The sequence below is a fragment of the Somniosus microcephalus genome, chromosome 9 (genome assembly GCF_052327205.1).
Source record: "Somniosus microcephalus isolate GS21.2 chromosome 9, FLI_Smic_1.0, whole genome shotgun sequence".
NCBI classification, from domain to species: Eukaryota; Metazoa; Chordata; class Chondrichthyes; order Squaliformes; family Somniosidae; genus Somniosus; species Somniosus microcephalus.
Window position 1 is genome coordinate 32,686,818 of NC_140995.1, and position 26,598 is coordinate 32,713,415.

Consider the following 26,598-nt stretch of genomic DNA (forward strand, 5'->3'; position numbering starts at 1 on the left):
CCTTTGCTGCACCAAAACATCCCTAACCAAAGTTACAGTCACAAACAACATTCTCGGTCATTGTGACTAGGGTGCAATTTACAGCCTCCTCCTTCTCGATCTCTGCAGCCACTGACAAGGTCAACCGTATCATCCTCCTTCAATTACTCTCCAACCTTGGTGGGACTGCCCTCGCTTGGGTCCATTCTCTCCGATGAGTGTAGCCAGTGCATCCTTAGCAAGGGCTTCTTTCATGCCTTCGCACAGTCACTTTGGGGGCTCTCCAAGGACCTACCCTCAACCGCAAACTCCTCCACATCTACATTCTGCTCCTAGTGACATCATTTAAAGAGAAAGGGTCAACTTCCACATGTACGCTGATAACACCCAGCTCTACCTCTCCACCACTTCTCAATGCCTGCACTGTCTCGGTGCTGTCAGACTGCTTGTTGCTATCCCAGCTCAGACGAACCACAATTTTCTCCAGCTAAATATTAGGAATATCAGAGCCTTGGTCTTCAACCCCCACCACAAACTCCATCTCTCTCCACAACCATGGCCTCAGACCGAACCACTTTTTGCAATCTCAGCATCCTATTTAACCCCAAGCTGAGTTTCCGGTCATATACTCTCTCCATTGCGAAGGCAGCCTACTTCCAACTTCATAACATTGCTCACCTCCTCCACTACCTCAGTCCATCTGCAGCTGAAAACCTCATCCATGCCTTGGTCACCTCAACTTGAGAATTCCAATGGTCTCATGACCAGCCTTCCATCATCCATACACTTCAGCTTATCCAAAACTCTACTCCACATATCCTATCCCACATCAGTTCTTCTTACCCATCACCACTGTCCTTGTGAGCCTACATTGTCTCCTAGCCCTCCAACATCTCAAATTCAAAATTCTTGTCCTTGTATTTAAAGCCCACCATGGCCTTGTCCCTCGCTAACACTTTAACTGCCTCCAGCTATAAACCCACAGCCCCTTTGAAACTGTTATTCTGACTCCAGCTCCTTGTGTATTCCCCCCACTTTGCGTAGCTGTACACAAATGAAAATGAAACCATATTGTGCTACTACATTTCTTCATTCGCCAACAGAAAAGGTTACATTGTGCCACGCCATACATCCTGCCCTTTCACTTGCATCATACTGCCTTTACTGCGCTTAATAAAAAAAAATTATTCTGCTTGAGCTTCGATCACCAGGCTTGCAATATCAGAACTGCTCAACTGAATTTTAACTGACTGCCAGGATTTACTATCTCATGTAAATCTGCAATTTCTGTAATGTAAATGTATGTCTTGTACAGTAGCTGCATTTTTCTTCTATTGTGTGTGAACATACAGAATATCCTGTTCACAGTATAAATCATGAGTGATTACGTTCAGCTTTGGTCAAGATGACCTGTACCTAATCCTCCGAGGTTTAAGCAGATGGCTTAGTCCATGTGACAGGAGGTATTAATTTATCAACACTACCTTTCTAAATTTCTTGGGAGTTCCACATTAGGCTAACAACACAATACAAATCGCTGCACCCCAAACCTGCATTAAAGGCTGGAGCTTTTAGTATAAATGTATGAAATGGGTATCGAGCTTATTATTTATATACTTAGTACTTTGGAGAATATCAGTTCCAAATCTTATACATACATTTGCAGTTACTTTACATACATTAAAAAGGTAAATTAGAAATCCGAGACAAACTTCTACTTTTGAAATTATGGACTGGAGTGCATTGCCCCCAACTTTCCTTAAGTTTAATACAGTACAATCTGAGAAACAGCAAGACATACTGACAGCTGGTAAATAGGTCAGTTTATACGATTAGTTACAGATACATTTTCGTGTGACTAGAACATTAAATTAAATTCTCTACTTTATCTCCACCAATGTTCAAATCTTTACCCAAGTCGTCTTCACCTTGAAGCTCGACTTCTCGTGCCGCCTTCTTGCTGGGCTCCACCCTATGCAAAGTCCAACTCATCCAGAATTCTGCCACCCATCTCTTGTCCCATACTAGGTCCTGTTCACCCATTACGCACAAAACCACTAAAAAGTACGTTGTATAGCAAATTGTGAAAAAGTGCTCATTTCTATAGGACAGTAGTCATGCTAAATAAACATGTATTAATGGTCTTGGGAAAAATGACAATCACTATATCACAGCTACTTTAGCTCACCTGTTCTAAACAGTAGCAAAATTACTATTCCAGAAATTAGACCCAGCTGGGATGTTCAACTTGCAGGATAGTGCGGATTCCGTTGCTGAATGTAAATTTTACTCCATGAATGAAGATAACTCTACAAGTTCTACAGGTATTCTTCCCTTATCAAACAAAGTGTAGTGTTCACAAACATTTTATGTAGTACCCTACAATTAAACATTGCTGGCATGTCACTTTTATATACTATAGATAAGTATTGAAAATAAATCTGCAAGAGCAAAATTCTGAACTGCATCGGTGATCTTTGATGCTCGCTATCTATCACGTGAAGAACAGTCCATTGACTGAGGGCTCCCAAAGCACTAATGCTGAGAATTATCATATCTACAGCTAACACTTTCTAAAGTTGAGAATAAGCACACAGCTGTTGGGAATTTTCAGGTGCTGGCAGTGAAGATAGGAGGCACATATTCTGTATTCACGTCATAAAATGCATGCATCACGTCTGGTTCTGGATATCATCCAAGTTCAATTTGGTTGAGGAAAGCTATTCAGCCATTGCAGGCAATCCATTCTCTCCTTTAAACACAGCATCCAATTCTTTCCAACATGAATGATTCCAGTTTTTGCCTCCACCACCCTACCTGAAAGTCTACTTCACATCTTGACCACTTTGTGCAGAGAGTACCAACACCAGTCCTAACTTTGTCTTTTGCTAGTTTGAACACATGACCCCTTGTCTTATAATCTGAAATAGCATTCTGGATTTACTGTTCTCTATACCATTTACCATCTTATAGACCTCAAAGAGACCCTTTTAATCGCATCTTTCAACACTAAAAGAGGCCAAGTTTTTCTAGCCTTTCCTCACAAATGAGAGAAGTCACAACACCAGGTTATAGTCCAACAGCTTTATTTGAAATCACAAGCTTTCGGAGCGCTGCTCCTTCGTCAGGTGAAGTGGAGAAATGCATAAAGACACAGCTTATATAGTCAGAGAATCATGTCAGATGTTTACAGGTAATGTTTCCAACTGCCATTTATCACACCTCGGCAGAGAGATAATCACAGCAATCAAAGGTGTGAATGGTGTCCAAACAGGTCAGTCAGGAAAACATTACATCAAAGAACAATGAGGTGGGGTCACAAGGGGTCAAATATTGCAGATGCTGGGGTCTGTATGAAAAACAAAAAAAAGACAAAAAACATTTTTTTTGCTGGAAATCACAGCAGGTCCGGCCGCATCTGTGTAGAGAGAACAAGCCAATGTCGACTCGAGTCTGGATGACCCTGCGTCAGGTGGGGTTACATGTAGCGTGACATGAACCCAAGATCTCGGTTGAGGCCGTCCTCATGGGTGCGGAACTTGGCTATCAGTTTCTGCTCGACGATTTTGCGTTGTCGTGTGTCTCGAAGGCCACCTTGGAGAATGCTTACCCAAAGATCGGAGACTGAATGTCCTTGACTGCTGAAGTGTTCCCCGACTGGGAGGGAACACTCCTGCCTGGAGATTGTTGCGCGGTGTCCGTTCATCCGTTGTCGCAGTGTCTGCATGGTCTCGCCGATGTACCATGCTCCGGGGCATCCTTTCCTGCAACGTATGAGGTAGACAATGTTGGCCGAGTCACATGAGTATGTACCATGTACTTGGTGGGTGGTGTCCTCACGTGTGATGATGGTATCTGTGTTGATGATCTGGCATGTCTTGCAGAGGTTGCTGTGGCAGGGTTGTGTGGTGTCGTGGTCGCCGTTCTCCTGAAAGCTGGGTAATTTGCTGCGAACGATGGTCTGTTTGAGGTTAGGCGGCTGTTTGAAAGCGAGTAGTGGAGGCGTGGGGATGGCCTTAGCGAGGTGTTCGTCGTCATCAATGACATGTTGAAGGCTGCGAAGAACATGGCGTAGTTTCTCCGCTCCGGGGAAGTACTGGATGACGAAGGGTACTCTGTTGGTTGTGTCCCGTGTTTCACAACCAACAGAGTACCCTTCGTCATCCAGTACTTCCCCAGAGCGGAGAAACTACACCATGTTCTTCGCAGCCTTCAACATGTCATTGATGACGACAAACACCTCGCTAAGGCCATCCCCACGCCTCCACTACTCGCTTTCAAACAGCCGCCTAACCTCAAACAGACCATCGTTCGCAGCAAATTACCCAGCTTTCAGGAGAATAGCGACCACGACACCACACAACGCTGCCACAGCAACCTCTGCAAGACATGCCAGATCATCAACAGATACCATCATCACACATGAGGACACCACCCACCAAGTGCATGGTACATACTCATGTGACTCGGCCAACGTTGTCCACCTCATACGTTGCAGGAAAGGATGCCCCGGAGCATGGTACATCGGCGAGACCATGCAGACACTGCGACAACGGATGAACGGACACTGCGCAACAATCACCAGGCAGGAGTGTTCCCTCCCAGTCGGGGAACATTTCAGCAGTCAAGGACATTCAGCCTCCGATCTTCGGGTAAGCATTCTCCAAGGCGGCCTTCGAGACACACGACAACGCAAAATCGTCGAGCAGAAACTGATAGCCAAGTTCCGCACCCATGAGGACGGCCTCAACCGAGATCTTGGGTCCATGTCACCCCACCTGACACAGGGTCATCCAGACTCGAGTCGACATTGGCTTGTTCTCTCTACACAGATGCGGCCGGACCTGCTGTGATTTCCAGCAAAAAAAAAAGTTTTTTGTCTGTTTTTTTGTTTTTTCATACAGACCCCAGCATCTGCAATATTTGACCCCTTGTGACCCCACCTCATTGTTCTTTGATGTAATGTTTTCCTGACTGACCTGTTTGGACACCATTCACACCTTTGATTGCTGTGATTATCTCTCTGCCGAGGTGTGATAAATGGCAGTTGGAAACATTACCTGTAAACATCTGACATGATTCTCTGACTATATAAGCTGTGTCTTTATGCATTTCTCCACTTCACCTGACGAAGGAGCAGCGCTCCGAAAGCTTGTGATTTCAAATAAAGCTGTTGGACTATAACCTGGTGTTGTGTGACTTCTTACATTTGTCCACCCCAGTCCAACTCCGGCATCTCCACACCATCACAAATATGAATCAGCTTTGTGGCTGTTCTTCATACTCATGAGAGTTGAATGTCTCCCTTGTGTCTTGGTGACCAAAACTGGACAGCGTACTCAATTTCCCCAAAACTGCTGTCAAAATAATGGCAAGGCTAATAGTGTTCACCGTTATTTATGTGTAAATGCCACACCAACTTCAGGTGGGGGCAGATGCATGATTAAATGCGGAAATCGAAACGTTGCTGTCGAAGGTGCTCCACGCCACCAAAAGCTTCATGAAAACAGCATCTCTCTGTCTGGCTCCCCATTGAAATACATTGAGCGGCGTGAAGTTTCCGTACTTGCACGGTAGATATGAAGTAAACTCACCACAGAATGTTAAGTTAAATCATTTCAAGTCTAAGTACCTTTTTAATTACATGATGAGTGTTAATTACTGCTAGTCAACTCCTCTGGCTCTGAAAATAAACAATTACAAGTGTGGAGTCCCATTTCTTCAGGTTTTAATTGTAGGAGTTTTTATTAAATTAATTAAATTTTTTAAAATTCTAAAAACGTTTCCTTTGCCTCTCTTTTTCCTCTCAATCCAATCTTTCTTTCCCTCTCTATTTCTCTTTCTGTACCTGATTTGGCCATTTTAAATTACACTTCCTTGTCAGTCTTTGGGCTGTTAATTTCAGAATCCTTCAATCTGATTGATTTAGGAGATACATAGTTGCTTACCCTGTTCACTCAGGTCCCAGATGCCTTGTAGAGGGCGCTGCGCCGTTTCCAACATACACTTGCAGAGTAAAATATCGTCGCCATTAAACAGGCAAGGGCAAGTCTAACTAACAGCAGGCGCCGTTCGGTGGCCTGCCACAGCAATTGTTGGGCCACTGTTGTAAACCTCAGTAGTCTACTTTGAATGTCACTTCCTCAAAACAAAATCTAGGAAGTTGATCAGACAGGATCTTCCCTTTCTGAAGTCACGTTAGAGCTGTTAGCAAGTTCTCATCAGTCATGCTCAGCTCCTGATAAATCAATATAATTTTATTTAGCGTTGATGCAAGTCTAAAAAGGTCTGTAGTTGCTATTTCGTCACCTTTTTGAAAATGGGACTGTATTAGCTCATTTCTAATTTAGTGGAACCGCCCCAGCATTCAATGACTCCTTCATAGTAAGTGTCAGCACCTCACAAATCTTAACTTGGTTTTCTGTTAAGGTGATTATACATTTGCATTTATTCCAGGATCCTGTTCCGGCAGAGCAAACTGAGGCAGTCTCCCACTTTTGGGCTGAGTTTGGAACTCTGTTTCTGTAGCACTGCTGGACTCTGCTGTGTAATGCAGAGACCCAGATAACAAATAGAGATTGGCTTCCCGCATTTACTTCAGAGAAGTCAGCTCCCTTGATTTGACAAAACATTTGCACACCCACATTTGTCTAAGATCCAATTAGTTCCCAGAATCTTACCTCCTTACCACTATAGAGTGCAGCTGACTGAGGGAGAATTAGGTGTCTGCCTCCTGCCGCACTCCTGCACTGTAAAAGCACCTTCAGTACACTAAGCTAAGTACATCTATCCCCAGAGATTTGTTTATTTTGAATCCTTTAAGCTTGTCTAGGACCTCCATCTCACTGATGTCAGTCATTAAATCTATTTGGATTATCTCCAATTGTGGTGGACATTACTAGTGTCTGCCCTACTGAATACTTAAAAAATAGAGTACATTAACTATTTTATGTTCATCCACAATTTTGGCCCTATTGCCAACCTTCAGTGTTCTCATTTCTAACATGTCGCTGTTACAGTATTGAAACAATTTCTTGCTGTTGCATTTGGCATGTGTACTGATCATCCTTTCCAAATTCCTGTTTGCTCATCTAACCACCAATGCATTTCTGAAGGGTTATTTTATGTCCAAAATCTTTACTGAACAACTCTGACCTGGAACATTTAGATATTTCCACTGGCCTTTGCATACCTCAGAATACCCCAATAGGGCTTTGCAGGTAGAAAGAAGGATTTCCCCCCCCCCCTACACAATGTAATATTGCTGATGACAAGGGAATTTGGAGCTACCAGTAAAAATATTTACTCAACTTGCTAAAATAGATTATAAAACAAAGTGGCTATTGAGATTCTGTTCATTCACTGAAACCTTGAAATGCACTTCAATTTGAAATATGTACCAAGTGTAATACAGTCATGAAACAGTGTTGATGCAAAGATTTCAACAAAGCGTTATGGTGGGCACGTGAAATATTTGGAGTGTCCGCTTGAAATGTAGCATAGCAAGTGTCCTTCCAAACTTGCTTGCAATCTAGAAAGAGCATTAAGCTATGTAATGCTAGTGTCAAGTACTGTTGTCACTGGTGTAGGCCACAGCAGGAACAAGCTAAGAATTAATTAATAGCATCACAAGGATATGATGTAACAATGAAGTGTTGGCTAGGACAATTTTTTCTTTAGCATGGGGTACGAGTACATAAAATAAGCCTGGTGACAACATTGGGATTTCTTTTTGGAAATGAAACTTGAATAAAATTTTACTTAATATGGTGTTTTCCAAAACATCTACTTTATAATTACTAGAAATCATGGAATATCTCCATTACAATTATAAATGTAATATGCTCAACATTTCATACTGTCAATTCAGGCACTGAGTTAATTTGTTTTTTGATTTATACAAATAGGCTATTTAAAACAACTTAAAAGCCAGCACCTAATTTATCACCATTTACTGGTTCTGTAACGGATAAACTGTACTAACATACAAAAACAAACAAACAGTCAAATAACTGGCTGCTAGGTAACCTTTGCTTTGTTTGAATACTGATGTTTACATTGACATAAAATTATTTTTTTCCCCCAGACGCCCAGTACACCTGCCTTAACAGATTGTAGGCAAGCGAATATATGGAGTCTTGACTTGCCTTCAAGCACAAACTACAATTTTCACAACTGCATTTATTACTAAATACAGTTAATGTTCCAAAAGAGTCAAGATGACTCATAAGGGATCAATTAGTAAGGAACACAACTTTGAACTAAAGTATCATTGGTTCAAATGACCTGCATGGATAAATACTTACAGCAAATTACTCTATGATAAGTCATAGAAAATGTTACATATCTACACAAGAACAGATATTAAATACAAAATCTAAATTTGTGTGCACATTATGATCATTTTCCTGTTTCTTTCGGTCTCCCATACCACTCTGCGAACATAATTCCATTCATAACAAATTTATTTAACTTTATAAACAAAAATTCAAATGCAAAATATTACAAAAAAGGTAGAGTAGAGCCCAAGGATTTTATTATTCAAAAATACATGAGAAACAATTCAGAAGTTGGAGCACATAACAGAATTGGTTGATTTGCAACAAGCTTCACATGCAGAAAGATATGTCAAAGCAGAGGGTTAGAGGGCACTGTCAAAGAGGAAGGTTTTGAGAAAGTTTTAAAAGTAGGGAGGGAAGGAAGGTGGGGAATTACAAATTGGCTAAATGTTTGGCCACCAATGATGAAATCCAGGACAAAAGAAAAACCCAGTGTTGGAGGAGTGAAGGATCTCTACAGGGAAATAAAGCAGGAAATCATCTTACCCTGGGTTGAAGCAATTGAGGGATTTTAAAGCGAGAAAGAGAATTCTGAAGTCAACTTGCTGGGGGCCAGCAGTGCTTGAAGAGGGCAAGAGGATGGGAATGCAGCACTGTGCAGGGGAGGACACGGCCTGTATCGTTCTGAATGAGCTGACGATTGTGAAGAGTTACGGTCCCATCTATCCTCTCAGGTGGATGCAACAGAGGGATCCATGGCACTATTTGAAGAGCTGGGACTTTCTCCCTGTGTGATCATTCATCCCTCAACCCTATTAAATTGGACAATCATTTAATTACGGTGTGTGGGACCTTGGCTACCACATCTTCCTACATTGCAAGTGACTACACCTCAAATGTACTTCATTGGCTGTAAAGCATTTTGGGATGTCGTGAAAGGTGCTATATAAAGGCAAGTTCTTTCTTTGAGGTTATGAGAATAGCTTTGAGATGCATCAGAGAAGTCGAGATTTTGAGGCAATGATTTTCACCATGTAGAAAGGGACTACAGGTGAAGGGGCTACTTTCGCCAGATGGCTCCTCTTCTCAGAATTCTTGCATTTTCTATCTTGACTTCAGATTTCCCATCCCCCTTTTTACCCCTATGGAGTTCGTTCCAAATAAAAACACGAAGCACAAACTTTTTAAAGCCAAAGGTAGAGAGAAAAAAAGCCTAAATTCAACAGTATTGGACAGTGACAGGCAGGAGCAGAGCAGAACTGCAGCAGCTGCAAGAACTCAAGTTCCTCCGTTAATAATTTAAAAAGGATTTGACACGAGTGAAAGCGGTTGGAGAAGTCGCTGGCGCATTAACTTGCCGGTTAATTTTCTTCTATAGCAAGTTTACAGCGGCCGCCAAAGTACAAGTTTGACAACAAAGAAATTGATTTCAGGAAAGGCACAGACGACAAACGGTGAGCCTGCCCCAGAGAAAGTATCTAAAGCCAGCCTTACCGCTTTCTGGGAGCCCGGAGCCACTAACTGATTGGCACAAGCCGCTTCTTTCTCTAAATAAAAAAAAAAGAAATATTTATTTAAACAGTAGAGGAAAATAAACAGATCACAAAGCAAAACCTCCCCTCAGCACTTCACTCCGGCCCAACATGGCGGCAGGCAGGTCCGAAGCAGCACAGATGTTTTTTTTCCCCCCCCTCGCTATTAACGTCCGTCCACCGCCCACCTCCGTCCTCACCGAGCTCGGTGATGCACGTTGACGGGGGGGGGGTACGTGATGCACGTTTGAATGGTGGGGGGGTAGGGAGTATGCGCGGTGCACCTTTGAACGGGGCTGCATGTGCGCGTGCGTACTGCACCTTTGAATGGGACGGTGCCCGCGCCCGCTGCGCGTTTGAATTCGGCGGGAGGGACGGGCGCGCATGTGTGTGGCCGCGACTTGAGAGAGTGTGTTACGTGCGTTCCTCCGGCTTTCCGTACTGGCTGCAGTCGGCGCTCTGTGGTGACTCACCGGTTCAGTCAGGTCCCCCCTCCGGAGGTCGCTGCTTTGGAAATGGCGGCTGTTTGGAGAGCGCGGAATTTTTTGGACTGTGTCGTTCGCTTTTCTGACCGAGAACTGCAATAATCTCTTGATTGTTTTTTTTTCCTCCTCCTTCTCGCCCGTTTCCGTGCTGGAAGTCCGCCGGCAGTTGAAAGCATGGTAACGTTTTTACAGCGGTATTGTTTTCTGTTCACGTCGTTCACTCTGCAGTGTCCAAGCTTTGCTGGGTAGCCATGATTGGAGGCAAGGTGATCCTCCTGTTGTCGGCCTGTTCGTCACACGACCTGTAAACACAGCTTTTAAAGAAGGCTGCAAACAAGTGCTGCTGTGATTTTATTAAAAAATAATAAGATCGAGGATCAAACAACAAAGGGGAAAAGTATAAATAAATGCACCTTTTATTTTAATTTGATAATAATCGGGTGGATTAGTATTTCATTAAACTCTTAATTTAAAAAAATACATTTTGGGCATTAAGCGTTTCTGGCCTACTCCAAGTGATGTGCAGTTACAGTGCCAGCTAGATTAGATCTGTGTTTACAGAATTGGCACATTTTGCCAAGTTGAAAAAACAAACTTGGGCGGTGCAGGAGAATGGGATCATGACTTGAGTTCTGATGTTTAATTTGTCAATAACGCACATTTTATGTTGTCCTGCAACCAGTTTGTGATTAACCTGCCGATTGGGTAAAAGTGAGGAGAAAGTTACAGATGTGATGAGGGTGTGGATACCTGTCAATTATTAAATATGTTAGATAATGTAGATCGAGAGTGAGCGGTCAGTAATGGTAGTATTAGCCAGCAGCTGAATTACTGCTTCCATATGGTGTAATAATATAGAAATAAATGTGAAAACCAGGTTTCAATTTAAAAACGTTGCCACTTTGGCTTATATTTTAGTAACTTAAGGACAGCACAAGCAAAAAACACACTATAAAACAAAAATGCAGATCTAAAAATTGGATATATTTTCTATATAAAGTTAAAGATTTTTTTTACTGAACTGTTTAAAAAAGGAATTTTGCTATAGCTCTGCACAGAGGAACATTTTGAGCATCTCCCTTTTGATGCAACAGCATACTTAACTAAATGCCTAGTGTTTTTTGGTACAATATAATGGCCATGCGGCATGCACAGATATTTTATAAAGTCATGTACATTGTGTAATGACTTGCAACATGCCAGAATGTCTTGTGATGTAGTTGATCACTTTCCAAATTTTGTAAATGCTAAATAAAGACACCTGAAATCAGCTACTGTGACACAGAACAGCAAAAACAAATTTTAAAATGTAATATTTTTTAACAACCAAAGAATATCTTGCTAATCCTCCTACCTTGTACGTTAATGGAATTTTATTATGCTTAAAATATCCCAGCCCTGTGATTAGCTTGGTACTGCTACTTTTCCTAGGACTCTGACACCTTCTTGCTGCTCCTTGATCTTTCTTCCAGACCCAGTGAAACAGAGAATAAATTTGCTGTCCCGGAACCATGCTGCAATTAACCTGATGATTGGGCTAAAGTGAGGAAAAAGCTACAAATCTGATAAGGGTGTGGATACCAGTCAGTGAAATGTATACAGATACGTAGATCTAGAGAGAGATCAGTAATGATTGTATTAGCCAGAAGTTGAATAACAGTAGCTATTAGTGGCTACTGCCAGTTAATGCAGACATATAGTATATATATATATATTATTTATAGATATATATATATGGTAGATTTATGAAGAGTTCATAGATGAGACTGATAACTGATCACTACACTGATCACTAAAAGCGAGTGCACAGGTACATAAAGTAATCAAAAATAATAATTGAATGTTGGCCTTTATCTCAAGGGATTTGGAATTCAAAAGTGAGGAAGTGACTCTTTAGTTGTACAGAGCCTTGGTCAGACCCCATTTGGAGTACTGCATTCAGATTTGGGCATCAAATCTAAGGGAAGATATATTGACCTTGGAAGGGGTGCAACGTCGATGCGCCAGAATGAAGGTTGCATATACTCGGCTTGTATTATAGGAACATAAGAACAGGAGTAGGCCATTCCGTCATTCAATGAGATCATGGCTGATTTGCGACCTACCTCCATATACCTGCCTTTGGCTCATATCCCTTCGTACCTTTGGTTAACAAAAAGCTATCAATCTCCGATTTAAGATTAACAATTGATCTAGCAGCAATTGCCGTTTGCAGAAGAGAGTTCCAAACTTCTACCACCCTTTGTGTGTAGAAATGTTTCCTAATTTCACTCCTGAAAGGTCTGGCTCTAATTTTTAGACTATGCCCCCTAGTCTAGAATCCCCATGAGTTTATAAGGTTGATGGGTGATTTAATCAAGATATTTAAAATTATTAAGGGATTCCATAGGGCACTTACAGAAAAACGATTTCCTCTGGTCAGGTGAGTCTAGAACAGGAGGGCATAATCTTGAAATTAGAGCTCGGCCATTTAGGAGTGAAATCAGGAAGCACTTCTTCAGACAAAAGGGTCGTGGAAATCCAGAACTCGCTCCCCAAAAGGCTGAATGCTGGTTCAATTGAAAAATTTTCAACTGAGATCGATAGATTTTTGTTCCATAAGGATATCAAGGGATCTGGAACAAAGGCTGGTAAATGAGGTTGAGGCACAGATCAGACATAATCCGGCCTCGGACGACTGTCTGTGTGGAGTTTGCACATTCTCCCCGTGTTTGTGTGGGTTTCCCCCGGGTGCTCCGGTTTCCTCCCACAGTCCAAAGATGTGCGGGTTAGGTTGATTGGCTTTGATAAATTGACCCTTAGTGTTAGGGGGATTAAATACGTGGGGTTACAGGGATAGGGTGGGCTATGTGTTGGTGTAGGGGTTACGGGGATTGGGTGGGATATGTGTCGGTGCAGGCTCGATGGGCCGAAATGGCCTCTATCTGCACTGTGGGGTTTCTGTGATTCTGTGAACAGGCTCAAGGAGTGAAATGGCCTACTCCTATTGTGTAACTGACCTGCTGTTGAATCAAGACTCTCAATCCCCTGAAGAGGTGACTTTGGGTCATTCAGATGAGTAGCCAAAACAAACAGTTGTTTCAACATAAGGTTCTTACAGTTGGGGCAATCCAGTGTGTCCTTATGGATTTTTTTAAGAAAAGGCATATCTTCTTCCTATAGTTTATTACACAAATTGTATGACGCCTGGAGGATCTGCTGTATTTCTGTCGTGTATGTAGTTTTTCTACATATAGGAGCACTGACCCCGTGTTCGGTGTCACTAAGTGCAAACAACTCACCTCTCGCTTTTTACATTCTGCTCTCTGCAACAGCTGGAGAACAGTCATGGAAATGCAAATCGTTAACGCCATGAATTATGAAGAGTTTGTCGAAAAAATACTATACTTCATGTTGTTTTATGGGGTTATGTGCAGACCCAGTAGAACACACACAGCAATGAGAAGAAGCGTGATGTTGTCCAGAAACCAGGATGTGATTAACCTGCTTATAAATTAACAGTTTCAGTACAAAAGAGGGGCTTTTATGGTAACTGAATTTTCAGGTTATTAAAAATGAATGTTTGTTGTTGGTCACGAACCCCAAACTTTTAAAATTTAGTTTCAGTGGTTTATACTTTAACAAGCTCTTATGTTAGTCCAGTGGCGCAGCATGTTAGAGCATTGATGGTCAGTTATAGAAATGGTGAGTTTCTTTGCTGGGGTTTCCCAGTCTTGACAGCCATCTGGGGACGTTGGAAATAAAATACTTTGAGTTGAGATATTTTGCTACCATTTACTTCCCGGTGGTTGCTTAAAATTAGAGGAGGTAGATACTGTAGGAACAATGTCACCTGCATTGCCGCTGGCTCGGGTTATAACAACATAAGAAATAAGAGCAGGAGTAGGCCATATGGTCCCTCGAGCCTGCTCCGCCATTCAATAAGATCATGGCTGGTCATCGACCTCAACTCCACTTTCCCGCCCGATCTCCATATCCCTTGATTCCCCTAGAGTCCAAAAATCTATCTATCTCAGCCTTGAATATACTTATCAGCATTTGCAGCCCTCTGGGGCAGAGAATTCCAAAGATTCACAACCCTCAAGAAATTCCTCCTCATCTCAGTCTTAAATGGCCTACCCCTTATCCTGAGACTGCCCCCTAGTTCTAGACACTCCAGCCAGGGGAAACAACCTCTCAGCATCTACCCTGTCAATCTTCTTCAGAATGGGGAAAATCTAATGACATGGGTGAAAAGTAACATTACAGGAAACTCTCGATTTACTGGCACCTAAATAACTGGAAATCTCTGTTACCCGAACCTACTCCTGAATTTTGCTGGTTAAGTTTTACTTCATATTAGTGGCCGTTCCTGGATCTGCGGCTGTGTAACCGGGGTTCCTGCACCTGTTGCTAAACAACAGGGACGCCTGGATCTTGTGGTGGGGTTCCTGCACCTGTTGCTAAGCAACAGGGACGCCTGGATCTGTTGCTGTGTACCGGGCTCTCGTACCTTTTGCTATACCTCTCTGTAAAACGGACTTTTGGATAAACCGGGGTCCCATCGGTGCCGGATAAAAAAGAGTTTCCTGTAATGTGTTTAAACTCCTCAACAGATTGGAGGAAGGGCTTTATTTTGAGCAAACTAGATTTTAATAACACTTTGTTATGTTTTGTTATAAATAATCATTGTGTCCATTTAGAAAAGCATTGTTTTGCTCTCATTATAGTCGAGCAATGAGGGACCCGTGGAACGTGAAGGGTCTGTACAATGTGGCATTTAAAAAAGAAGGAACTTGCAGTTATATAGCATCTTTCATAACCACATGACAAGGAATTATTTCACAGAAAATTAAGTACTTTTGAAGTGTAGTCACTGTTGTAATGTAAGGAATTGCGGAAGCCAAGTTGCGCACAGCAGAGTCCACAAATTCGATAATGACCAGCTAATCTATTTTAGTGATGTTGGTTGAGTGATAAATGAGGGACACTGGGAGAAATCTGCCGCTTTTCAAATCGTGCCATGATATCTTTTACATCCACCTGAGAGGACAGAGGGAGCATCGGTTTAATGTCACATCCGAAAGACTCGGACAGTGAAAGTGTATTTTGACTTTAATTAACATAATTTTAGCTGATGAATACCAGGAAGTGATTAAACTTAAAATGACAACAGAAAGTGCTGGAAACACTCAGCAGGTCAGGCAGCATCGAGGAGAAAGAAACAGAGTTAACGTTTCGGGTCGAACCTTGTCAGAACTGATTAAACTTCTTTGTTTGGTGCCTTACCAGAGGGCTGGTTTAAGCAGATTAATTAATTGATTACAAAAGTGATGTGATTAGCAGTTCTGTCCTGGCTTTTCCTGTGGTAGTTAGACTAATGTGAAAATTGAAAGACTATTGACCTCGAGCAGCAACAGATCAATGGACTGAAAACAGCCAGTAGCGTTTGGAGTTTAGCCTTGGCAGAACTAATCGGGGCAAGTACTGAAGCTTTTACTTATTTAATAATATGTGGTCATTTGGCTCCAATTTCCTTCATTTTGGGGGTTTGTTTGGTACCTTAGCAGTGGTCTGGTTTAGATGAATCAATTATATAAGTGGTGTGATTCGCTGTTGTATGGATGTTTTTTCCTGTTATGGTTGGGTATTTCAACATGAAATGTTAAAAAAAAAAATTACGTAGTGCAGGAGCATTGAGAATTTGTTTGAGTAAATTATTAAAATTGTGAAAGTAGTTTCCTTTCAATAATTTAAGGAAAGTGAGTAATACCAGAAATAGCTTCAGCATGTTCAAGTTGTACTGACGATCCTTAACTCTGATCACGGCTCCAACATTCTTTTGATCTCTGTATGGTGTAAATTGCTGGCAATGTACCAACTTGCTTACATTTTTGATCTGAATCAGTCTTCCAATAGGTTCCTGATTGGATTGTGCCTCTCGTTGCTTTCAGTCCCTCCCCCAATATTAATACTTTACCCAAGGCTATAAAACACCGGTGTATACTGGTGGGAATTGGCTTTGTAGCAACATAATGCAAAAGAGAGACACTGGGAATGCTCAGTTACTTGTACTTTGCTTGTTCTGCCCGAGGTTAAAGCATTGATTATATTTTCTGAGCGCTTTGCTAAAAGTAGACAGTAGATGAATGTAATTTGGAATTGATTTCCTTCAAACAACTCACTGTACTCTGCTCTCCAGCCAGATTATTTTCTCCCTCCCAGCATGTTCCCTTGGTGATTTGGGTGAGGGTGAGCCTTTCACCCTCTTGGCCCCAGGCCCTGCCGTCCTGGACTCCCAAGTTTCTATCTCGCCCATCTGTGTTGCACTTCAGTAGCAACCATGGCTATGGATCTAGCATGATGTCGACAGAAAGATCAGCCTGGGGCAAAGGAATGTCCGAACCCTGAATTCTGCTTCTTCTCTGCCCCAGTTCCTGCAACGATTTCTCCTGAGACCTGTGCCCTGTCCTAAACCCCCTCCCAATTCCATTTTCTAGAACCCCACTCGTCAGTCAGAAGAGACATGATTGTTATGTGGCTGTCAGAAGGTTGCAGCCCTGACTCTGGCTCCAGGTCTCCACAGGAGCTGAGAGGAAAAGGACAGTGAGAAACAAAAAGAGAAGGGATAGAAAGAAAGAAAGACTTGTAGCTACACCTAGCGACATGAGAAAAAATATGAATGACATAGAGAGTGGGACGTATGTAGAGTTGGAGACATCATTGCAAAGATAAAAATGAAAGACAGTGTGTTAGAGTCATACAGGAAGATAGAGACCAGAATTGCAATAGGGGGTGAGAAGAGAGATGGTTACAGGGAGAGAGGCAATGTTTTGTTTTGTGAGTAATGCCATGGGAGATTACCTGATGCTTTTTTTTAAAAGAGAGATTCTGGAGACAATAAGCTCTTTGTAATATATTTATTCTGCTAGTTGCTCTAACATTGAACATAAGAATTAGGAGCAGGAGTAGGCCGTACGGCCCCTCGAGCCTGCTCCGTCATTCAATAAGATCATGGCTGATCTTCGACCTCAACTCAACTTTCCCGCCCAATCCCCACATCCCTTGATTAACCTAGGGTCCAAAAATCAATCGATCTCAGCCTTGAATCTACTCAATGATTCAGCATCCACAGCCCTTTGAGATAAAGAATTCCACAGATTAACAACATAAGAACATAAGAATTGGGAGCAGGAGTAGGCCATTCGGCCCCTCGAGCCTGCTCCGCCATTCAATAAGATCATGGCTGATCTGATCTTGGCTTCAACTCCACTTTTCTGCCTGTTCCCCATAACCCTTGACTCCCCTGTAGTTCAAACATCTGTCTATCTCAGCCTTGAATATATTCAATGACTCCGCCTCCACAGCGCTCTGGGGTAGAGAATTCCAAAGATTCACGACCCTCTGAGAGAAGAAATTCCTCCTCATCTCCGTCTTAAGTGGAAGACCCCTTATTCTGAAACTATGCCCCCTAGTTCTAGATTCCCCCACGAGGAGATACATCCTCTCAGCATCTACCCTGTCAATCCCCCTCAGAATCTTATGTTTCAATAAGATCACACCTCATTCTTCTAAACTCCAATGACAGCACGGTGGCATAGTGGTTAGCACTGTTGCCTCACAGCGCCAGGGACCCGGGTTCGAATCCGGCCTCGGGTGACTGTCTGTGTGGAGTTTGCACATTCTCCCCGTGTTTGCGTGGGTTTCCTCCGGGTGCTCCGGTTTCCTCCCACAGTCCAAAGATGTGCGGGTTAGGTTGATTGGCTATGATAAATTGACCCTTAGTGTTAGGGGGATTAAAATACGTGGGGTTACGGGGATAGGGTGGGATATGTGTCGGTGCAGGCTCGATGGGCCGAAATGGCCTCTATCTGCACTGTGGGGTTTCTGTGAGTATAGGCCCAACCTTTTCCTCATAAGACAACCCCTTCATTCCAGGAATCAACCTGGTGAACCTCCTCTGAACTGCCTCCAATGCAAGTTTATCCCTCCTTAAATAGGGAGACCAAAACTGTATTCTCTAAGAAATGCCGCCTCATCTCAGTCTTAAATGGCTGACTTATCCTAAGACTGTGCCCCCCTAGTTCCAGACTCTCCAGCCACAGGAAGCAGCCTCTCAGCTTCTACACTTGATCATATTTTCTCAGCAGTGGACTGCAGTTGAATATAATTTTGGAAACTGTCACCTGTAAATTTGTAAATTGATTCCCTTGAACCAGGTCTCCCAGTTTCTTTTTGTTTCAATCACTTTTCATAAATGTAGTTGTCAATTTATATAGCTATGTATGAGTTCCATATTAAGATTGACAGAGCACGCTTTGTGTCCTTTGCTCCCAAACCTGTGAATCTATTTTTGAAACAAAACACAAGCTCTGTAAGTGGCTAATAAGGAAGGATCTGATGTGTCGAATAGTCTAAGCAAGTGGCACAAATGAGCGGCAGGGAATGAGAATAATGTTACGTGGTTATTTGACTTGAGATTGCTCCAGTTAATTATAGGCGAGTTTAGTTAATCAAGGGAAGCAACTGTGTTTCTTGAGTGTAATTGTTTGAGACAGAGATGAGCTTGTAAGGTCTCCTCGAATTGAATAATACATGTGAAACTCGCATTTTGTACTTTTGTCTGAATAGTAGAAAGTCTGTATCTGAAGAGTATATATTTTTTTTAAACGTTACATTTGTCAACCAGCAAGAAAATCAACCAGACTTGAAGTCCTGAAGCTAAAATCATTGAGAATCTTAGATGGAATTTTAATATCTCCTGAGACGTTGTTCATGATGAGTCAGAGATTATTATGAAGTTGTAAGGGTGGCGTACTCCAATAGGGAAGGCTTCACATCTCCACTGAAGAATTTGGGATGAAGTTCGGAAAGATGCCCTAGAGGCAATGAAGTATAGGTTTTTTGATTAGATTGTAGAAAATAACCAAATGCTATTTTCTTGCCCACTGCAGATAGATAAATATCACACTTTCATACATAAATAAACCTCTGCATGTAATATGGAGAGTGGCTCATCACTTCAGCTGTCTACCTATTAAGGATATGGATTTTTGTAACAAAGACCCAAAATTTTGAAAATTGAACTAATGTGCATATTTCATTGCTTGCCTCTTATCTCTGGAACAGTACTTGGTGTTACCATAAAACACCTATTTAAATCAGGACTTTTACTCAGAACCTCCTTCCAAACTTTAATAATGCAAAATACTGCGGATGCTGGAAATCTGAAATAAAACCAGAAAATGCTAGAAATACTCGGCAGGTCGGGCAGCATCCATGGAGAGAGAAACAGTTAACGCTTCAGGTCGATGACCTTTCGTCAGAACTGGAAAAAGGTTGAAAGGTCATCGACCTGAAACGTTAACTCTGTTTCTCTCTCCACAGATACTGCCTGACCTGCTGAGTGTTTCCAGCAGTTTCTGTTTTACTTTAATAATCCTCCTTCACCGTGGAATTGAATCCTGGTTATTTTTGAGTTCTTTAGTAAATAAAAGAAACGGAACTGGTGTAACCATTTGGGATACGTTATTAAAATAAAGACCTTCTCCAAGTCATTCCTGTTCAAATTTCCCACCATTTGCTAGTCTTCTCCCGAGTTGTTTTAGAGTTCGGCTCACTTACTTGTTGACTGCAGTTGCAAGAGGTCAGCTAATACACAGTTGTACACTTAATGCTTCCTCAGAAAAATTTGAAGGTTTTTTTTCTTCATTTGTATTTTTGAGTTATACAACCAAAAATATTCCAGTAACCATAACTGTTTCCAATAGTGGCTTCACTGGGTCTTCTCATCTGCATTCGTTTTGTGTTGATACACAGGAATGCAGGAGTTGGTGGGGCTCACAAACAAGTCCTGGAATGCTCGATGAATAGGTTGTTTTGCTGTCAATCATAAAATGATGCAAGTTGTCAGTACAGATGCATCTTTAGGCTGCAGCTGAGAGGGATAGTCCAGGGCACCTCCATGAATAACAGCCTGAGTTTTCCTGCATAGGTACAGTTCTCCAACTGGAAAACATTGATGCAGGCATTTTAAACAGAAAATGCTACGATATATGCAAGTCCTATCATTTTCTTCGAAATGTCGTAATTCACAAACCGTATTTTCAGTAGGAAATAGTCCTCTTATGGAGAAACCAAGATGATGGCCGAAAGCATTGTGTCAAAATAATTTGGAGTTGATTCAATTCATTTCCTCTCCTTTTATTGCTTTATTTTTCTGAGTGGTTATGCTTGTTTTTTTTTGCTCTTACTGAATGTTTATATACCTATTTTTGATTTGATTCATACATTGAGGATGTTGCCAGGACTGGAGAATTTTAGCTGTGAGGAAAGATTGGATAGGCTGGGGTTGTTTTCTTTGGAACAGAGGAGGCTGAGGGGAAACTTAATTGAGGTGCATAAAGTCATGAGGGGCCCAGATAGAGTGGACAGGAAGGACCTATTTCCCCTAGCAGAGAGGTCAATAACCTGGGGGGGGGGGGCATAGATTTAAATTAAATGGTAGAAGGATTAGAGGGGAGTTGAGGAGAACTTTTTTCACCCAGAGGGTGGTGGGGGTCTGGAACTCACTGCCTGAAAGGGTGGGAGAGGCAGAAACCCTCATCGCATTTAAAAAGGACTTGGATATGCACTTGAAGTGTCGTAAACTACAGGGCTACGGACCAAGAGCTGGAAAGTGGGATTAGGCTGGGTAGCTCTTTTTCAGCCAGCAGACACGGTGGGCCAAATGGCCTCCTCCTGTGCCATAAATTTCTATGATTACCTACCTGTACAGTTCAGATTTGTCGCTATTTTATGAATACGCAATTTGTTGCTATTTTATTAACATAAAAACTTGAGCCCAAACGTGGCACGCAGAATTTTGCATGAGTTAGTGTCATGCTGAATTTGGACAAATGCTTGCTCGACATGCCTTTTTTTTATATACAGTATGTGATGTAAAAAGACTACTGAGCACTTAGTTTGAGTATAAAACAAGGCTTTAATCAACTGTTTCACAACCATGAGTTTCTAGTTACATCACTAGTTCCTGGTTACAGAAACATCCTGAGCAAGCTGGGCCCACGCCCGAGTATTTATACTCCTTGGACGGCGCCACCAGCTGGCCGCCCAGTGTTACTTCATGAGTCATGATAAGATTCATGACAGTGTGTACAAGTGGATCTCTGGTGACATTGCACACAGTAAGTCAGAAAATCACAGAATCACAGAAACCCCACAGTGCAGATAGAGGCCATTTCGGCCCATCGAGCCTGCACCGACACGTATCCCACCCGATCCCCGTAACCCCTACACCAACACATATCCCACCCTATCCCTGTAACCCCACGTATTTAATCCCCTAACACTAAGGGTCAATTTATCATAGCCAATCAACCTAACCCGCACATCTTTGGACTGTGGGAGGAAACCGGAGCACCCGGAGAAAACCCACGCAAACACGGGGAGAATGTGCAAACTTCACACAGACAGTCGCCCGAGGCCGGATTCGAACCCAGGTCTCTGGCGCTGTGAGGCAACAGTGCTAACCACTATGCCACCGTTTTTCACAAAAACCACTTTTCACAAAAGGGCACATGAAAAATACATTAATAACAATGTAGTTTTGGAGGATCCCTTTGCAAAAAGCCCCAGTGGATTTTTACTGCGGCTATATTAGATTAAAGCAACACTAGTATCAGTTACACATGATTTAGAGGATCCCTTTGTGCAAAATCCCAGTGCATTTCATTGCTCGGTTAGGACTGAATCACTGCACGCTGACAAGGCCAGCATTTATTGCCCATCCCTAGTTACCCTCGAGAAGGTGGTGGTGAGTCGCCTTCTCGAACCGCTGCAGTCCATGTGGTGAAGGTACTCCCACAGTGCTGTTAGGGAGGCAGTTCCAGGATTTTGACCCAGCGCAATGAAGGAACTGCGATATATTTCCAAAGTCAGGATGGTGTGTGACTTGGGGGGAACTTGCAGGTGATGGTGTTCCCATGCGCCTGCTCCCTTTGTCCTTTTAAGTAGTAGAGGTTGTGGATTTGGGAGGTGCTGTTGAAGAAGCCTTGGTGAGTTGCTGCTGTGCATCTTGTAGATGGTACAAACTGCAGACACAGTGCACCAGTTTGGAGGTGGTGGATGGGGTGCCAATCAAGCAGGCTGCTTTGTCCTGGATGGTGTCGAGCTTCTTCGAGTGTTGTTGGAGCTGCACTCATCCAGGCAAGTGGAGAGTATTCCATCACACTCCTGACTTGTGCCTTGTAGATGGTGGAAAGGCTTTGGGGAGTCAGGAGGTGAGACACTCGCCGCAGAATACCCAGCCTCTGACCTGCTCTTGTAGCGACGGTATTTATGTGGCTGGTCCAGTTAAGTTTCTGGTCAATGGTGATTCCCCAGGGTGTTGATGGTGGGGGATTCGGCAATGGTAATACCGCTGAATGTCAAGGGGTGGTGGTTAGACTCTCTCTTGTTGGAGATAGTCATTGCCTGGCACTTCTGTGGTGCAAATATTACTTGCCACTTATCAGCCCAAGCCTGAAAGTCGCCCAGCTCTTGAAAATATCTCTTAACTTTTTGTCTTTCTGTTTCTTTGTCTTTTTCTTTTCTTTTGGGTGGGAAGTGATGGATGGTGTGGCGGGGAAATCTAACGAGGTGCCAGCGGCTGCTGCAGGCTGCATTTTCTGTGGGAGGTTGTGGGGAAGATGTGGCCCTAGGAGGCTACCTTTCTTTTCTCCCTCTTTTCCCCCCCCCCCCTTTGCTACTTTTGTATCCCTTATTTCTTCACATTCCCACCACCCTCCTTCCTACCATGTTCTTGCTCCCATCGATAGCCCTACACACTCCCATCACTAGCCCTATGCCCTCCCTAATGAACTGCCTGCTCGATCCCTGTTGTGCTCCCCTCCCTCTAATTTTTCTGCCACTTCTCTCACCCATAACTCTCCATCCACTCCCACTTGCTTTTGCCAAAGATTTGTAGTGAGATGCCCTCACCCTCTCCTCCCCTGTCCTCTTGACAGATTTTCCACAAGAAGGTGTTGTTTGCTTTCAAAATTCAACTTAAAAAAAAAAAGTAAAAATAGATGCATCTTTTTGATCGTATTAATGTCTTGGATATGGGTAGAGGGGGCACAATTTCAAAGCTGCAGACGACACAAAACTTGGAAATGTAGTAAACAGCGAGGAGGATAGTAGCAGATTTCAGGAAAACATAGACAGACTGGTGAAATGGGCAAACTCATGGCTGATGAACTTTAATACAGAGAAGTGTGAAGTGATGTATTTTGGAAGGAAGAATGAGGAGAGGCAATAGAAACTAAATGGTATAATTTTAAAGGGGGTGCAGGAACAGAGAGACCTGGGGGTTCACAGACACAAACCATTGAAGGTGGCAGAACAAGTTGATAAAGCTGTTAAAAAGCATACAGGATCCTTAGTTTTCTAAATAGAGGCATAGGGCTGGATTTTGCCAGCCCTGGGGAGGCGGGTTTGGAGGCGGGACTGCCGGAAAAATGGCAGAATTTGGGGGCGGGTGCCCACCCCGCCTCCATGCCATCTTGCCAGGAGGTGGGTAGCCGACCCGCGCCGGGTCCCACCTCCTCGAGGCGGGAAGGGGATTAATGCCAATTAACTGCCTGTTAACAGATAGTTAACAGGCAGTTTTTTGGCTAATCCCTATTTTGAGCCCTGAAGTGTGGGCTTCCCGACGGCTCCGAACCTTGCCAGGGTCAGCGAGGCGGGCCGTCGGTCTGCGGGGGTCAGAGGGGCCGAGATGTCCGGAGTGCAGGTGAGTATAATGGGTACATGTGTGCAGAGGTAAGTGTGTGAGGTGTGTGTAAAGTGTTTTAATAAGTTTTACTTACCGTTACTTCTTCCTGCAGGCTTCCTCCCTTCAGGTCTCGGGAGTCCCTCAGCTCACCGGCACAGAAAGCAGAATGGCCGCTGAACTGTCAAAAGCTGCAGCCTTCTGCTTTCTGGTCAGGAGAGCTCTCTAACTGAGTCTTGAGTAAGGACACAACTTAGAAGACGGATTGTCAGTGTTTGACAGCTTCACAGCGCTGTCAAATGATGACATTTCATCTGTCAAAAGCTCTTGACAGTTGAAACGGCACTCGCTGACGTCACCTGTAACTGGCTTTTCCTTAATTGGCCTGCTAAGCCCGCTGGGCGGACTTAACAAGGGCAATCAAGGGAAAATAGCAGGGGAGTCCCGCCTCCAAAAGCCCCCCATTGACAAAAACCAGCCCATCGAGTACAAAAGCAACAAAGTTATGTTAAACCTTTATAAATGATTGGTTAGCCCTCAGCTAGAGTATTGTGTCCAATTCTGGGCACCATAGTTTCAGAAGGATGTCAAGATCTTGGAGAGGGTGCAGAGGAGATTTACTAGAATGATACCAGGGTTGAGGGACTTCAGTAATGTGGAGAGACTAGAGAAGCTGGGATTGTTCTCCGAGCAGAGAAGGTTAAGGGGAGATTTAATAGAGGTGTTCAAAATTATATGGGGTTTTGATAGAGTAAATAAGGAGAAACTGTTTCCACTGGCGGGTGGGTCAGTAGCCAGAGGACACAGATTTAAGATAGTTGGCAAAATAACCAATGGGGAGATGAGAAGAATTTTTTTAATGCGTGGACTTTTTATGATCTGGAATGCGCTGCCTGAAAAGGTGGTGTAAGCAGATTCAATAATAAATTTTGAAAGAAAACTGTTTATGAACTTGAAAAAGAAAAAAATGCAGTGATATGGGCAAAGAGCGGGGGAGTGGGACTAATTGGATTGAAGAGCTCTTTCAAAGAGCTGGCATGGGCACGATGGGCCGAATGGCCTCCTGTGCTGTAACGTAGGAAACGCCTTCCATGTTTCCTGTATTACAACAGTGACGACTTCAAAAGTACTTTGTTGGCTGTAAAGCGCTTTGTGATGTCCTGAGGTCGTAAAAGGTGTATAAATGCAAGTCTTTCTTTCCGAATAGAATTTAATAAGAAATGAAGGTCCAATCTGCCTGCCTCTATCTTTGTATCTCTCCCTCACACTCACACAGGTCTAAGTAATCAGAATGAGAGAATTCGAAGCTTCCTTTTTGCTTGGAAAATTCAACTTTTTTTTGAAAAATGAAGCAAAATTGGGATGATAAAAGACACACATTCTCAGCTTAATTCACTTACAAAGCTTGTAGAACAGAAGTTACAACAGATGTGTAATCAGTACATTCTTGTAATTTTCATATTCTCTTTCCTTTTGTCTCGCACATAAGCACGCGCGCCCCCCCCCACGCGCGCCCCCCCACACGCACGCCCCCCCACACACACGCACGCCCCCCCACACACACGCACGCCCCCCCACACACACGCACGCCCCCCCACACACACGCACGCCCCCCCACACACACGCACGCCCCCCCCACGCACGCCCCCCACGCGCGCCCCCCCCACGCACGCCCCCCACACGCACCCCCCACACACACACACACACCCCACACCCAACACCCACACACCCCTCCCTCTCTGCTTGAAATTTACCTGGATAGGGTTTTTGAATTTTTTCCTCTTGCTTTTCTTGAATTTTACAAATCAACTAAATAGTTTTTTTGTTGGAGACTGAGGGTGAAGTATTCTGTCATTTGGCTAGCTGATGCATCCTGGCAAATTTAGCACACTGCACATACTCAGACAGACTACCTTCAGCTAACATTGTCACCACACTGAGCAAAAATATCAAGTCAAGTTGTTTTGATTTTTGGGGGGATTGAGCTATGTTTTTACATGATTTCACACCAGTTTTAATAAACAGCCACAGATTGCAGGCATGCAAGATGTTTATTGAAGCCAGTTCCTGGAATGGAACAGCTCACCTTTAGTTTCAAACTGATACAGTGAGGGTCAATTCTCACCCCAGGCCCATTAGCCAGAATTGTCTCCATTCATTTTCAGAACAGCAGGAGATATGATTTCCTTAAACCGACACCCCAAAGGAGGAGCAGAGGAACTGGTTTCATTTACAGACCTCATGATGGATCAATAACTGGGAGGAAGTCCGTGCCATAACTCTGTTCCTGGCTGAGGGCACAAAGAAAAAAAAAATGACAGGAGGACACATGGGCAGCCAGTAAGGTTTTAAAACAAGATACAGGAAACTTTGTGCTATCCGGCAATCTGGAGCCACCGGCAAAAATCAGCAGCCGTTTTTTGTTCTTTTTGTTTGTTTTTTTTTTGCTTTGTTTGAACAGTCAAGCTGTGCAAGGTCTGTAGCTATAGCAACAGCTTCAGCTACAGAGCTTTAGGGCCACACCCGAGTGTTTAGAAGCTGTTGCTAAGCAACGGTGTTTGTTGTCAAATACGGAGATAAGAATCTCCGTA

At 43.2% G+C, this 26,598-nt stretch overlaps 2 protein-coding genes across 9 annotated transcripts in view; one reads left to right on the forward strand and one right to left on the reverse strand.

Moving 5' to 3' along the window:
- The window catches only part of LOC147112323 (serine/threonine-protein kinase ICK-like), a 69,925-nt gene extending 59,572 nt beyond the window's left edge, over positions 1 to 10,353 (reverse strand). For 2 of the 4 annotated variants that reach the window (XM_085996464.1, XM_085996461.1), the window contains exon 1: positions 9,753 to 9,940. The gene's annotated coding sequence lies outside the window, so the exon portion shown is untranslated. Of the gene's footprint in view, positions 1 to 9,752; positions 9,941 to 9,990; positions 10,009 to 10,263 lie in introns of those variants that run through there. The other 2 variants (XM_085996463.1, XM_085996462.1) reach the window with 2 other exon arrangements.
- The window catches only part of fbxo9 (F-box protein 9), a 94,122-nt gene continuing 77,839 nt past the window's right edge, over positions 10,316 to 26,598 (forward strand). For 2 of the 5 annotated variants that reach the window (XM_085996466.1, XM_085996470.1), the window contains exon 1: positions 10,316 to 10,452. In XM_085996466.1, coding sequence (XP_085852592.1) covers positions 10,450 to 10,452 — 3 coding nt within the window. In that variant the 5' untranslated portion in view covers positions 10,316 to 10,449. Of the gene's footprint in view, positions 10,453 to 26,220; positions 26,348 to 26,598 lie in introns of those variants that run through there. The other 3 variants (XM_085996467.1, XM_085996469.1, XM_085996471.1) reach the window with 3 other exon arrangements.